At 35.5% G+C, this 12,383-nt stretch overlaps 2 protein-coding genes across 2 annotated transcripts; both read left to right on the top strand.

The window, feature by feature from the left end:
- Nucleotides 1-789: 789 nt before the first annotated feature.
- LOC106644070 (ionotropic receptor 75a-like) lies at nt 790-3,497 on the top strand. Its single transcript, XM_014359417.2, has 8 exons — nt 790-835; nt 1,475-1,783; nt 1,864-1,991; nt 2,072-2,230; nt 2,298-2,512; nt 2,575-2,789; nt 2,878-3,149; nt 3,227-3,497. Exons 2-8 carry the CDS (start codon nt 1,550-1,552, stop codon nt 3,495-3,497), a joined length of 1,494 nt encoding a protein of 497 aa, XP_014214903.2. The 5' UTR covers nt 790-835; nt 1,475-1,549.
- A 783-nt stretch (nt 3,498-4,280) lies between these two features.
- Nucleotides 4,281-9,462, top strand: MCPH1 (Microcephalin). The gene is made up of 4 exons (XM_014359452.2): nt 4,281-7,059; nt 7,138-7,842; nt 7,936-8,173; nt 8,255-9,462. Exons 1-4 carry the CDS (start codon nt 4,493-4,495, stop codon nt 8,516-8,518), a joined length of 3,774 nt encoding a protein of 1,257 aa, XP_014214938.2. The 5' UTR covers nt 4,281-4,492; the 3' UTR covers nt 8,519-9,462.
- The last annotated feature ends 2,921 nt before the right edge of the window (nt 9,463-12,383 follow it).

Genomic DNA, 12,383 nt, shown 5'->3' with positions numbered 1-12,383 from the left:
AGCCATTATACCTAACGGTGGGAAAAATCAAAATGTGCTACATAATAAAGTCTTTGAATGACGAATACTCTTACATTTTGCATAAAGAAACGTACTTTTGTACAACGAAACTACACGTGCTACATATTTTATACATGTATCAGTATTTACACGATTGTCATATTCATACTCGGTTGCATTGGATAACGAGGCTCATTACAGTCACCGTAAGTGTGATTCGATATGTAACAGATGTAAGAATGGAATCCCAAGTCAAAGTTTGGACACATGCCACAACGAGTAGACGATCGCGTAATCATTTACGTTAAATAATGCATTGGTCGATTTGTGTCCGCACGAACGATACGGCATCGTTTTGTAAGTAAGTATATCGCTTGGGCCAATATGTGTTGCGGCAGTAACGGTTTTCCGTACGTTTGACTTGAAATTTTTTTTTTTTTTTTTACCATGATTTATAAAATCATAATAATTTTTGAAGTCATCGAGTTATCGATTGCCCACTCGGATAATCACTTCGTCGTGGATTATTTCAAGTACAAAGTAGCTCATCACGTGGCTGGGTTTTCCTGCAACAGCAACGAAGGTGAGCGCAACTGTATATGGTCATTAGTGAAACTCTCGGCTTTTGTGATGTTTGAGACGATCTTTTTCTTTTGTAGATAATAATGATTTAGTGAAAAGTTTTAGCAGCGTCGACATTTTTTCTACGGTGGATAAGTTACGCGAGAATAAAGTGACGTTACGCACGTACTTGTCGACGATGCATCGAAAGCTTGGAATATTTTTAGACTCGAGGTGCAACAGCGCCGAGGAAAACGAGAACCTCCTGGCACAGGTGATTTTTAATTACGCCTTTTCTCATGAAAATCTATTTTCGATTTTTTTGTTTCCCTCCCGATTTTAATTACAAATTGGGATTCCCGCAAATTCTTTCCTCGTTACAATTACATTAATTGTGTGTACGAGTATGTGTACCGACAATGTCAAAAGTCCTATACGCAATGCTTTATAATCGCTACAGTAGGAGTGATGATTACTTAACAAGACCTTCGACGGATTCGGAACAAAAGGAAATTTTTATTATTTCCCCCTCATTAAGGTGCAAACAAATTTTTGCGATTCATCGCTACAATTTTTTGCAGCTGATGAGTGCAATACTTTGTATGGATGTTGTCACGTATGCGTTATGCATTAGACCACAGAAACACCACATAACGGCATTAAAGTTTATCTTAAAGTAATAACAAACAAATGTTTAAATGGTTTTTATCAGTGCTTTAATTATTTTTTTTTTCTTTCACATGTTGCTGCATTGGTTTTGTTGGAAAAAAAAAATTTTTGTTTAACACTATGTTATAAATGGTAATTTAAATAATTACTTTAGCACAATGATGCATTGCATGGTTTGGCAAAAAATTTTATTGAAAGAGAAAAAACATTATTTCGTGCGTACAACAACATTTGAAATTCTTAGGCATCAGAACTGCTTCTCTACGGCGAGCTGCACAATTGGCTAATTTTAGGAGACGATCTGAACGAAACGATCGAAATGTTGAACGACACCGAATTCAGTCTATCTACTGATCTCGTATTAGCCATTGCTGGTAACGACGGATTCGTCATGTATGACGTTTACAACTTGTGCAAGTATCGCCAGGGAATATTAAACGTCACGTTGTTGGGCCATTGGAACAGCACCAATGGTCTCCACATTGTTTTGACCCAAACCAAACTCTCGAGGAGGTCCAATTATCACGGCATGCTGCTGCGCATGGCTGTTCTGGTACTTGGAAACGATTTTTTTTTTCTCGTTTGAGCATATTAACTCCATAATAAAAAAATAATGCGCTCAATACTTGTGAGGTGTTTGATAAACCGAACGAGACATCGATGTACGACTACCTGCACGACTACGCCGGAAAACAAAACGACACCATGCCGAAATTCACATTTGCAGTGTGGGAAGCGATTGCCGATTTGTTTAATTTCACGTGAGTATGTGGAATCGGTGCTTGAGCGGTTGAAAAATATGTACGTATACAATATATATATATATTCAATCGATGTACAGAATAGAACTGAAGCCGTTCGAGTCGAAAAAGGTGGCAAACCGCAACGGACCGATCATCAAAATGATGAGCAACAGAGAAGTCGAATTGATCGTCAATACGGCTATTTACACGCCGGAGCGAATAGATGTCGTTTCCGCGAGTCCCGTATGGCCACTCCGGTATAAAATGTCATAAAATCGTCTTGGTAGTATTTGGGAAAAAAACATGATTAATTTTCCATTTTAGCACGTGTTTCATGTTCCGCACGACGCCGTCCAAGAAGATCAAAGTCAATCACTTCCTCAGACCCCTGGCCAGCGCGACGTGGTACCTGACAATCGTCTTCACGATCGCGGTGGTGTGTGTCTTCGCCTCCGTGCTGGTCGTCGAGTGCGGCAGCAACGATTTCCAACGATACTCGGACGCTATTTTATTTGCAATCGGCAGCTTGTGCCAACAAGGTACCTATATGTCGAAAAAAGTGGTTTCCATGAAAAATGTACGATCGTTGTAACGGTCGCAGGTACCGATCTGCAAGCGACGAAAGCAGCGACTCGCATAGCCCTGCTGCAAACGATGGTGTTCAGCCTGTTGTTGTACAACTACTACTCGGCCAGTGTGGTGTCGGCCCGGCTGAGCGAGCCCCTGGAAAAAATCAACGACTCGCTGAACGAGCTCGCAAAGACCGATTTGAAATTCGGAGCCGAGCCGATACTCTACTTCAATTTTTACATCCAGGTGAGATCGTCTCATTGTTTGGGCGCTCTCACGCGTAACAATTAAACAAGTTTGGCTCGTTGTTGGTTATACTTTTTGTTTTTTTCAGAGATCGGATTGGGAGGGCCAGCAGTTTTACAATCGGAGGTGGGTCAAGATACCCGACGACGAGAAATTCATGCCGGCTGACGTGGGCGTGAGGCGGATTTTACAGGGTGACTTTGCGTACCACATTGACGTGAACGTGGCGTTCCCGAAAATCGAGAGGCTCTTCGACAACCAGCACGTGTGCCAATTGACGTTTGTTCACCTGGTACCGCCCACCGATACGTGCATATTGTCGGCGAGAAACGGCTCGTTCGTTGAAATGACCAGAGTTGGGTGAGATTTTTTTTTTCTTTTTTTTCGTACGTATTTTAAATTTACGCGCATCGGTGCACAAACAATTGGACTTTCAGCGTTGCCAGGGTAAGAGAGACGGGCCTGCGCTCGAGATTGATCCAGAAATGGGCGGCGAGGACTCCACGATGCCGAACCGACATCGTCGTTATCGCTCCGTTGACCATCTACGAGGTGGCTCCGGCCTTTCTGGTGCTTGCTTTCGGCGCCATGGTGGGCGTTTTTATGTGCGCTCTCGAGAAAACGGTCGCGGAAACGCGTTGTCGTGATCTAGCTTCGTTGACAAGCATTGCGAGAGCGAAAATTCGAATTTCAAAAATTATCCGCTAAAACAATGCACGCTGATCTTGCGCGCAAATCTCTACGTTACGTCACTATGGGCGCAAAGTACAAATTTGAGCGCCCGAAGGATCCTTTGTGCTTGAGATCATCGATGTGTATAAATAGAACCCCAGTAATAACATGTGGATGAGGGGCCTAAGGCTTGCTTGGATGCAAAAAAAGAAAGTTATAGGGAAAGAAGTTAATTTTCAAATGCTTCGTAGTGAAATAAAACGGCTCTTTTCATGATTTATCTAATTTATCCCAATACTTTGTTATGCATACTCTTTTTCGTTATTTTTAAAGTAAAAGTGATTGGTTTAAATTTTCATCCCATGATAAATTAAGCAAATGTTGAACGTCAATTTTTCATTGCATTGAGATTAAGTCAAACGCCAAGCTAAAATCCATTATCATCAAGAGATGTGTTGTACATAATACAATATATTTGATTAATCTTATGAAATATGTAACTCTCTGTTTACTTTGTCGATTATTTATCATTATATCATGTTTCGTTAACTTTCTCGTTGTCTCCGGTTACTTACCTGCACTATATGTTGTACACGATTGAACGACGCGCTCTGTGCATTGATTGGTCTTTCCGACCGAAATGATTAGCCAATCACAGCGTTGAAACAAGTGATCGAGATATCGAAAGGTCGTCGATATCTCGATGGTCTAAGAAGTTCGATTGATCGAGTGTGCAGTATGCAGGTCCAAACTTGAAAATTGCACACTGTGTATTATATACACACATATGTACCCTAACCCCCTTCCCCACTTAATTATTAATGATTATTTCAACTCGCTCGGTTTGCATTGTGTCTTTATAATTATCGCAAATTATTCTTAAAGGTGAAATGACAGTGGTACGAGAAATAAATGCATGTGCTTAATTGGAACCCACCTAAATTGCGCTAGTACAAATATATTGAAACAGCAGATATATTTTTACATCCGTGTAATGTATCGCGTATACAAGAATAAAGTGCGTTAAAAAAATGGCGAGACCACGTATCAAGCGGATACAAAAAATCGTGCGAAAAAAAGAGATCGTTAATCAGGATGATAGCTACTTAGTCAGAAAACGTCGGAGTTCCTTGCGAGTGAACCTCAGTTTCGTGTCCAATCTGTCAGACACCGAAAGAACCCACAACAACGATGATTACGACAACGACGCTGCGGTGGATTCGTCTGGTGCAGCGCAAAACGATAAGGTACTGCAGGTGGAAACTCCGAGTAAGATAAGAAAAATTGCCGTGATCCATCAGGTAAGTGAAGACACTGCGACGACGCCTGGGAGCGTTGGAAATGTTACAGTCATCGACGCTGCCAACCGACGTCCGCTATCTAGTAACAAAAACAATGTAAATAAAAAGTCAAAAGAAGCCCGAAGCAATACTCGGATAGTCATAGAGGAAAAGGAGCTGCAGCTCAACAAAAGCTGCATGCAGCTCAAAGATGCCATTATGAGCAAAACTAAAGCTCTCTTTGACGAGGAGAATGAACTTGCCATCAAAACTTCGGAAATTCTGACAGGACACTCGCCTGTTATCGCAGAACCAGAGCTGGATGAATTGCGGGATCAAAGAACGCCGAGTGTTAAGGTAAACATTGGTAAAAATCAACAGATAGTCATGTCAGGAGATGGTAAAAACAAACATCCAGTTGAAGTTAATGCTATGAAATGCCAATCTAAAGAGAAAGAAGCTTTGTTGTTGCATGAAAATGATGGCGGTGACAATGATGACTGTTATGTGGATTGTAATCAGAGTATAGTAAGCACACCAAAGAAAATAAGGCTTAGTGACAATGGAAGTAAAAATGATAAATCCATTAGCAGAATCAGTGACACTGGAGCTAGAATTCCAGTTGCAAGATTATTTGTTAGTACCACTGATTCCAACAGAACTGTATCAGACTTGCATTTAGTTCAAAGTTTAAGCAGTCCAAAGTTGAATGAGCCAAACGAAGCTGATAAGAGTAGTAGTGAAAAAGCTGAAAAATCTCTTGTATCAAATTTTATTAACCAATCTGGGAGTCCAATTCTAAGTCAAGGTAAGAGATCTAAATTTTCTCTAACTCTTAAAAAGAAACTTACAAGTATTTCATCGGAAGAAAGCTTTCTTAACAAACAACCTTTGATTTCGTCTTCGCTCATTGAAAAAAAAAGTGATTCAGACAAAAGTTGTCCCACAATATATGTAGATAATAGTAAAGATAACAGCAAAACCATTAACATTGATGATTCTACAAGTAAATCATGCATGGAAATTACCACAATTTCATCTCACATGCCAATTGTTCGTAGATCGTTTCAAAATGAGATCCGCAAATCATTAAAACTTAATAGTATCAGTATTTTGCAGAATGATTCGCAATTGAGTACTCAATTGAATAAAAATACAGGCAAAAATAGTAATTTACCTGTAGTTGAAAAAGCTCACAGCAGTAATGATTATCAGGAAGATTGTAGCGTCAATACTATAAGAACATCGCTTAATGTAAATACTTCGCTTGATAGAATTACTTCTGTGGACAGTATTGCACAGAAAGAAAACAAAACACCAAACAACTCGACAAGCACTGAAATAAGCTCTAAAAATCTGGTTGAAGAAAACAATACAACGACGGTTCAACGTCAAAGTACATTTATTATTCCTACTGCAAAGCCTAAAAAATCTTTGTTACTCCCTCGATACTCAACGAAAAACAAGCATCAAATGGAAAAAAGAAGTGATAAAATATCCGGTAGCCCAAGTACAGATTACAATAAACAAAACGGAAACAGTAATGTAGCATACCAGAAATCAAGTCCTACTAATAATCAAGAAAAAGGAGACAATGATAAAATAATATTATCAAGACAGCCTAGTATTAGCACAGTGAGATCTTCCTTGCAAGTAAATACATCCTTGGATTCAGTCAGAAAGTCACCAGTTGCTCACAATGTTTTGGACTTTAATAAGATGGTGACAATGATAGAAGAAACTACATCTCATAATAATCAAAGCGAAGTAAGTACCTATTCTTCAAACAATCAATCTTGCGATAGTGATGATGATCAAGAAGGTATATCTCTAATGGAGAGATTACGGAATATTTCTAAATCCAAGAAAAATGAATCCAGGGAACCAAGCCCAAAAAGTAAATCTAAATCTATCAGTGACTCTAAGAGAAAAAAAATTCTCGGTGTGGATGGCACAGATTCCAGTGTAAAAAGACAATCTACCAATATTGAACATGTTCCATTGTATAATACAAGAAAATCTTCTAAATCTAGATACAGTCGCGCAAGTACATCAAGAAAATCAAGAAGATTTGGGAACATGAGCAACGAGGCTAGTATTGTTGAAACAACTCCTTATCCTGCTAGTCGTTCTCTTTTACTGAAAACAATCATCAAAAATAATATTGCAATGAATACCATAGATCCTAAAAAATTCATTGATTTATCAGATAACAATGATTACGATGATGAAGAAGATGATGTTGGTGATGATGGTAGCAATACAAACTTTGATGTGCAAACAGTTCATCACAAGACACAAAAAACATCTTCAAAAAGGTAAATAATTGTAATTTTCCTGAGTTATTCATATCATTTTTATTGTTTCCTCTTAACAAACACCATCGTTTATTCTAGGAGTAAAAGTATTCGTCCAAGTAAAAAGCCGTCAAGCCCTAAATTGATGGATACAATTCTTGTTTACTCATCTGATGAATCTTCAAATGAATCGGAGCAAGATAAAAAACGAGTGGTTATAGAAGAATCTATAAACGTGACGAAAGCTCTTGATAAATCAAACAAAAATAAGAGTATCAAAGAAAAATCAAATAACAAATACGAATTAAAAAGAAACAACAAACTCGGTAAACAGCGACAAAACGAAAAATCAGCAAACAAGCGTAAATTATATGCGTTACGAGATAACTCGTTAATTTCCTTCTCTCCCTCTGATATACAAGAGATTAGAGAAGACCCAAGACCAAAAGCAAAAAAACGGAAGACTAAGAAACGCCATGCATCGTTAACGAAAAAACCAGAAATTGTTGATGAAAATAAGCCATTAATTAGTCCGGAACTCTGTTATGAGAATGAACCTGAAGAAATCGATCCACAACAAGTAGTAAAGAAAAAGAAACAAAGGAAAAGGTTAAGGAAAAAAATTGTTGTCAAAAAAATAAATGCAAGGTTCTTAGATAATTTGACGCAGGACGAGGATCGACGAATTCAAAGAATGACTCAACGAGATTCTATGAAAGAATTTGACTTGAGAAATATGTTGAGAAAAGATAAAAACCGCCAAAGCCACAGGATTGTTATTGTTGTTACTGGACTGCCACGAGGGTGTGTAAAATTGCTTTTATCATGAATAGCAATGAAATCTAACAACAGTTTAAGCATTTTTAGCATAAATACAATTTTGTTTCTTTATTTCAGAGATAAGGATTTGGTTAAATCTGTGATAAAAGCCTTGGGCTCTGCGGTTCTGGAATTAAACGTAACACCTCGAACAACGCATGTTATTAGCACGGGTGTGCGCACGATAAATTTATTAAAAGGTATTTTGCGAGGCTGCTGGCTTTTAAGCTTAGAATGGGCTCTCAAATCGTTAGAAAGTGGAAAGTGGCTAGATCCAAGTCCGTATGAAATGTCGCATTTTGCGAAAGCGGTGCAGGTAAGATTATTTTAAAAGTTGATAAATTATATTTTATTGAAATGAGAGATGATGTTTATTTATTTTATTTTGTTCTCTTAGGAAAACCGTAAAGATCGGCAATTGTTTGGAAAAGCTTATGTGCCGGAATTATTTGTTACGTGTGGCCTAATTTACATCGAAAATGGAACATCACCTCCGGCACCGGTACTAAAAGAATTAGTTAAAATAGCTGGAGGAAGAATCACGGAATATTCCGATCTAGCCGATATTGAAATAGGTCCGAATGGATTAAAAGAAATTTGGATTCTCGATTCAATTACAACGGGTGAAGTACAGTCCTTTCAGCAGTACAAAGAAAATTAATTTAAGAGAAATTACTAATATTTATCAAAAACTTTTTTCTTTCTTTTTTTTGTGCTTTGGAAAGAACTACTAATTCAATAGAAAAAATTTATGACACGATCAATGATCATGTTCTGCAAATGTTAAATATTTATATATATCGGCAAATTGATAATAATAATAATGTTATTGAAATTTAAATTATGCTCCTCATCTAACATTTGACTCTTGAAGAAGAAAAAATCTTGTACAAAGTATGAAGTACAGTATTTTTTAGTAAATGCAAGGTTCAACACTTGTAGATTTCTTTTTATTTTTAAATGAAAATATCAATAGCGTGAACTACTTTTATTAGAAATGTTTACAAAAAACGCAATAGTGATTTTTAAACATTATCCATTAACTTTGCGTTAAATAGATTTAAAAATTATTTACAGATTTTAAAAAAAAGATAAGAAAAAAAAAACCATTTTATGTGTAACAAAATCAGATTTTTCAAGTCATGTTGTAATTTTTTAAAATATGCTTATGATCACATGAATTAGATTGTAAAGCATACTGTGGTTTGATTTTATACAATCAAACTATTTTATTTTAATTTTACAAATTTTTTTCGAATCGAAAAAATAGGATCCTTCTACCATACATGTGTTTGTATTTTTGTTATATACATTACGTTTAGTAAATCTGTTAAAAAAATGTAGAGTTAGAATATTTTAAGGCTGATCTCGTTAATGTTACATAGTCTACGTTTTATATTTAATAATCTAAAAATACACAAAAATATTTTAATCATAAAAATCAGTCCTAGTGTTATTCAACAAGTTAAAAACTTGATAAAGTCTAATTCTTGTCGCTCTTAAGTAAACATTATAATTAAGTTTATACGTGAAAATATTTATTCTTTTAAAAGATGAACTAATTTAATTATATTCCTTGTATAGTGTTTGTGTAAATAAAACATAAAAAATTCCACTTGAACATCTGTGTTATTAAAATTTTTGACCCTTACCTTATCACACAATAAACAAGTTAACCATAACAGTTTCCCGTTTGTTTAATATTAAAAAAAAAAATCAAAAAAGTTTAATCAGAGAAACAAAATGTTCTTATGCAAGATCCATTTACACGTTCAACTTGTGAGATGTACATTTCGTCATTGTTATTGTTTTATCTCACAATAACTTAAAAGATACAGGTATCGCGAAAAAATAAGGCTCCTCACATAGGCTTGTAGAAATATGTCTACAATCTCTTCATGTTAAAAAGCAAAACACTCTCTCGCTTGGGAAACAAAAACACCGAATCTTTATTTATTTTTAAAAATAAATACGAGAGTCAAGCTTATGGCATTTGCGCAATCAGTTGATTTGGGCAAAGAAATTACATGGAAAAATCGCCGACAATTTGGTCCATAGCAACAGTAGGAAGTACCTCAAGTTGGTGAAAAAATGGGGAGTACAAATAAAGAAGCCTTATTTTTTTTTTACAAAGTTGGTGACGAACAATCGCTGATGAGGGATGCTACTTAATACTATCCTTGTAAACTTGATATCAGCGACAAAATCTCTAAAAATGTTAGATTCGTGTTGGTGAGCAGCAGCAGTGAGTAATATTTTTATCAAAACAAATTACAAGTGTTTTCGACTTGACGCTTTGAACTGTGTAAGAGAAGAATCAGCTCTTGGAAAGCTGCATTTAATAAATGAAATAACGGCTCTAAATAGAAGATGCTTTATTTTAATAATATAATGAGTATTCGCAGTACTTTGAATCCGTTTTTTCTTCTTTTATTTTATTTTTTTTCATCTAACAATCGTTTTGAAGTAAAATTATTTCTTATAAAAAAAAAATTTTTAAAGCTTTTTGTTAAATCAACTATCTTTTACGTCTTGAAGCTACAAAATAACAAAAACGCAACTTATAGTTACGTAATTGATTATTCATCGTCTCTATTATTGTAAATGCGTATACACTTGAATGAAATTACGAAATAGTATTTCACTGTGAATCTATGTGTGATGCGATAAGACAAGATCAACAGCATAAGCCAGTCAGTCGAGTGATTTTTACCAAGAGGCATAACTAAAGGCTTAGATCATTTTCCTAATTATATGTCTGTACATATTATGACTATAGATGCTGGTAAGTTAACATCCACAATGTCTATGTCTATCTCTATGCTAGTAATTGTATTTTTTTTCTCTACTCTCTTGAATAAATCAACAGTATAGGAGTCCCAAATATTGCATTAAAAAAAAAAAAAAATAAAAGAAAAGAAAATCATATACGTTTCGAAAATGGTTGTACGAAAAAAAAGACGAAATTCGCGCGTGTGCTTGCATAACAACAAATTTGTAAAAAAAATCCATACGCTGCTTGTTTTCACGATCCTTTCTCTTGGACCATAAAACAAGAGGTGCTCCGGAAGAAATCACGGCAGTTGTATAAAAGCAATAATATCGTAAAATTTCTATCAGGCAAAAATAGAAACGTCGTAAATCCAGGTCAGCGCTATGATGAAAAAAAAAGGTGGCAATAGACGTCGCATTACTACTTACTCCTTTTTTTTTCTCGCGCAACATGATTTCACGTTATCGCAAAATAAATGATAAGGTACAGCTGTGCCGTGTGACATTGAATTTTTTTATTTTTTTTTAATTATTTCATACGTCAAACGTATTTATGTACACACGTATGCTCGATTATTTTTATCACCAAATGAGTTGAATTGCAGAACGAACAGCGAACACTTTATACCTATACACATGTACACGCACCCAAAAATTGTTAAAATAAGTTTTTCGGGTGGTAGGTATATAATTTTGTTGTACTTTAAGTGCCCTTGATTTTTTTTCTACTAAGCTTCTATAGGCATATGCGATTCCATACGATAGTTATCGGAGATAACTTATCGCTGGTGTAAAGTTACGTGGATTCCTTAAACACTCGGCTTAGCTATCACATCATTGGATCATTGGTTGCAAATGTGAGGTACGTAATGTAACTATACACACCTCTGGATATGTGATGCCAGTAAAAAAGAATTTCATCGTCTGTTTTTCTTACCGATAGTCTTTTTTTTATATTATTACTGTTTCTTCCATGTCGGTTCAATATTTCACGACTTGCGTTCAAGGCCGAATAAATAGTGGAAAAACTTGTAGACTATGATTTTTCTAAAAAAAAAAAATAAAAAATAAAACTTTTTTTAGACTCCCCGACGAAAATATAATTATCTGCTAAACTGTCACGAGTAACTCTATAAATAATCGTGTATTTAACTTTTTTCGAGAGTTTATATATTTGAGAAAAAAAAGCTGATAGACCGATGATTTATTTCGGAGCAGTAAAAGAAAAACCGGTTTTTTTAAAGCCATTTGAAAGGAAGTAAATTTGGGATTTACCCAAAAAAAAAGAGCCTCAATTTCTATTGATGAGAGGCGAGCACATACGAGTTACATATGAGTAATTACACAAAAAAAAACTCCAATCCAAATTCCTGTGAGAGAAAAAAAAATTCTTAGGCACATCTTTGGGACAAAGATACACGTACTTTGTGTTCACAACGTGTAATAAGTTTAAAAAAATTATTTCTTCCCAGGAATTCGAGATAACTGAAAATGTTTCCTTGAAACAATCTATAATACTTTTAAAAAACTTGTCAAGGGTCAAAAAAGTGTCAATTTTATCTTGTGTGATTTTTCATCGTTCATTACTCAGACAGAAAGCGATGAATTCCCAAGCATTAGATAGAAAATTTTTACTTTTGATCGAACGCATGGGGTTGCAAAGAATTTTTTCATTTCAAGTTCAAAAAAAAAGTGTTGACAAAACTTTAGTAGGTAATTATAATATACTACATCTTACATGTTTAGATACATAC

This window comes from Copidosoma floridanum, unplaced genomic scaffold (assembly GCF_036245765.1).
Source record: "Copidosoma floridanum isolate Cflo_tuat_1 unplaced genomic scaffold, Cflo_Japanese_pri ptg000019l, whole genome shotgun sequence".
Classification (NCBI taxonomy): Eukaryota; Metazoa; Arthropoda; class Insecta; order Hymenoptera; family Encyrtidae; genus Copidosoma; species Copidosoma floridanum.
Note: the sequence above shows the minus strand (reverse complement) of the source record. Positions and strands in the feature narration are given on the sequence as shown.

Coding starts and splice junctions, on each gene's coding strand:
- LOC106644070 (XM_014359417.2), top strand. CDS start 1,550: ATGTTGAACGACACCGAATTCAGTCTATCTACTGATCTCGTATTAGCC. Junction 1,992..2,071: donor GCCGATTTGTTTAATTTCAC/GTGAGTATGTGG, acceptor ATCGATGTACAG/AATAGAACTGAAGCCGTTCG. Junction 2,513..2,574: donor CGGCAGCTTGTGCCAACAAG/GTACCTATATGT, acceptor TAACGGTCGCAG/GTACCGATCTGCAAGCGACG.
- MCPH1 (XM_014359452.2), top strand. CDS start 4,493: ATGGCGAGACCACGTATCAAGCGGATACAAAAAATCGTGCGAAAAAAA. Junction 7,843..7,935: donor GTTACTGGACTGCCACGAGG/GTGTGTAAAATT, acceptor TCTTTATTTCAG/AGATAAGGATTTGGTTAAAT. Junction 8,174..8,254: donor ATTTTGCGAAAGCGGTGCAG/GTAAGATTATTT, acceptor TTGTTCTCTTAG/GAAAACCGTAAAGATCGGCA.